The sequence below is a fragment of the Tupaia chinensis genome, unplaced genomic scaffold (assembly GCF_000334495.1).
Source record: "Tupaia chinensis unplaced genomic scaffold, TupChi_1.0 Scaffold000627_1, whole genome shotgun sequence".
Lineage (NCBI taxonomy): Eukaryota > Metazoa > Chordata > Mammalia > Scandentia > Tupaiidae > Tupaia > Tupaia belangeri.
Genome location: NW_006160147.1, coordinates 8054046 through 8056854, shown reverse-complemented (window position 1 = coordinate 8056854; position 2809 = coordinate 8054046). Strand labels below are relative to the sequence as shown.

Genomic DNA, 2809 nt, shown 5'->3' with positions numbered 1-2809 from the left:
GGGAAAGAACGCAATGAGTTGGTACTTTGCAAGTTCGTAGGGAGATTTCAAAGCAAAAAGGCTGACCTCTTTTGGTTATAAAAACAACAGACATGAGATAGTAGTCCAACTAGATTTCCACCTCCCAGAGACCAGGGAAATTACCCAGTGTCATTCAGTAGGTGTAGAAGACATATAGAAACAGAGGTTATCAGAATTTCACCATACCTGTGGGCTTATTCTTTCCCAGCACATCTAGATGTGCACATTATAAAAAATGAAATTCTTCAACATCCTTTGCCCAGAGTGAATGTATTGCTGAATCAAAGTGAGATCATTAGAGCCACCTACACCATGATAGATGTGAGGATTTTGGCCAATGCCCTGGGATGGATTGGGGATGTGCCCAGCACCCTCCCACTCAGTATGCATCTGGAAGCGCTCTCTTCCTTTCAGCCCAGAGAGAATCTGTGTCTAGGGAGGGGTGGGGAGTCTGTGTTGTCTGGGAAGCACAGGGATGCATATCAATCACTCTGTTTGGCGCGTAGCACAGACACACTGCCCCTTTATCCAATCACTGTGCAGGCCTTTCTTGGACCAGAAAGTAGAAATCTTTACAACATAGAAGCTGTTATTAGTTTTATTAAGAATTAACATTGCGAAGTACTGAACATTTACAGAGTCTTCTAGGTTATTTGTTTTTTGCAATACCAGGACCTATGTTTAGATGACTGATTTTGATACTGGTGTTTGGACCTTCCGGCCATATCCTTCTTACTGCCTAATCAACAGAGATGAGTGGAATTCTCTCCTGGATCTGTGATGACATGGGCCTAGGAATGCTTCAAGCTGGAAACTCTCTGGTATTTTACTGGTGTAACTTTTGATGCTGCCACCATCCAAAGCATCAGGTATCTTTCTCGATCCCACAGAGATCTCTTCATTTCTCTGCACATTTTCCCGCTATTCAGCTGGTAGTTTAATTTAGCCTTTTAATGTAGCAAGTTTAGATTTTAAGAGTACCCCCAGTATAGACAGGTCTGTTCATCTATTTTGTTGTTATTTATTTCAGTTTGCCTTAGCTTAACCTACTTTTCAGGCAACTGTATGTTATTAAACTATTTAACTTCTCAGTTCTGCCTTTGCATAAATTAACTTCACCAACCTATGGCTCTTGCTCATGGAGGAAGCAAGGTCCTTTTGACCATTGTGACCAAGTATCTTCCTTATAACCAGGGCAGGCTGAGTTTCTAGCAGCCTCTTGATATCCTTTTGATCTTTCATTTGTAGATGACAAACCATCAGACTTCCAGAGGGCTCTCTGAACTACTGCTTTCTCTCTATTATTTTCAGGGTTTTTATGGGTTACTCACCTTGACCAATCCCTCATTTTTTATGTTCTCCCTAGTTCCTAACAGTGTCTACTTTACTTACTATACACTGAGTTTACATACTCAAGTTTGCTATCTGCCCATCCATACACACAGGTAAGTTATTAATCAGCTTTTGCTTAATACCACTTTGAGCATGGTAACTTTAAGCATATTATATATTGTGTTACCTCTCTGTACAAAAACTGATAAAAAATTGTTGTTGGCAACAGAGCCTAGCACCATCCCTGGTACTTTATTGTGCCTACCTTCCATACTGGTTCCTGTCCCACTTACCAGCCAGCGAGGAGACGACAACAATGCTTCCATTGCTCTGCTTCAGCATGGGCAACGCAGCTACACTCAGGGCCACGTAACTGAGGAAGTTGACTTCCATGATTTTGCGCACATGTTGAATATCATTTTGAAAAAACCCCAAGTAAGTTTGGGTGATGTGGTTGAGAATGATCATGTCTAATCCCCCTGTAAGAGATGACCATGTTGAGAAACCATTTGGGGTTGATACCTTCCATCTTCCCCTCCCAGAAGCTTTCTGGAGATCCCTAGGGCAAGGTCCAGAGGAAGAGGGAGAAGAAGCAACCTCACCCATGAGCTTTCCTGCTTTGGCAACAAATTGCTCTGTGAAGGCCAGGTCCTCCATGGTGCCTGCAACGTAGTGTGCTGAGGCTGCTCCCAGCTCCAGACAGCGGGATACCACCTGTAGGGACACAGCAGAAATCATGTAAGTCTTGGCTGCAGACTTTTGGAGGGTAGTCTCCAAACTAATGGGGGCTTAAATGAGAGGTTACTCACCATCCTGTTTAGATAAGAAGTGTAGGGTATATAGTATATGTTTGTGTGTGTGTTGCTAAATATTACACTCATAACCATCATCCTCCTTCTGAAATGTTTTCTAGAACATGGTGGGGTTTAACTGGATGAATCATCTTGCTGGGGTTTTAGTCCATGAGTTATGCTTCATGGGTTTCTGTGAATAGAGGTTTTTGAATACATTATGGGTATGGATGCTGGTTTCAGTGTGGGTTGCTTTAGGCTTGTGAGTGTTTGTACATCCTTGGGTTTGTGAGTCTGAGCATGCATGAGTCTGAGAGTGCATGGGTATGAGATACACATTCATGAACAAGTACTGGAATTTCAGTATCTGAATAAATCTCTGTTTGTGTTTATAAGTGAATGCTTAAGTGCATACTTTTACATTCTGTGGATGTTTGAACCTGTATATGAGAGCCAAAAATTGAGTGCATGTGTGTTTGCATGCATCTATGTATGGACATGCTAGCTTCTGTGTATATATGTGAGTATATATAAGAACACATCTGGGCATGTGAGGGCACACATATCTGTGGGCACAGAACCTCACCTGCTGTAGAGATTCTTTTGTCCTCGCTGTCACCACCAAATGAGCTCCCATCTTCGCCAGATGATAAGCTATCTCTCTT

At 42.3% G+C, this 2809-nt stretch overlaps 1 protein-coding gene across 3 annotated transcripts in view; it reads right to left on the bottom strand.

The window, feature by feature from the left end:
* Positions 1 to 2809, bottom strand: part of HSD11B1 (hydroxysteroid 11-beta dehydrogenase 1) — a 57682-nt gene that overhangs the window by 27594 nt on the left and 27279 nt on the right. For all 3 annotated transcript variants that reach the window (XM_006159322.3, XM_006159321.3, XM_027776103.1), the window contains 3 exons: positions 2731 to 2809; positions 1956 to 2067; positions 1647 to 1832 (listed from right to left, as the gene is read on the bottom strand). In XM_006159322.3, the coding sequence (XP_006159384.1) occupies positions 1647 to 1832; positions 1956 to 2067; positions 2731 to 2809 (377 nt within the window). The remainder of the gene's footprint in view (positions 1 to 1646; positions 1833 to 1955; positions 2068 to 2730) is intronic.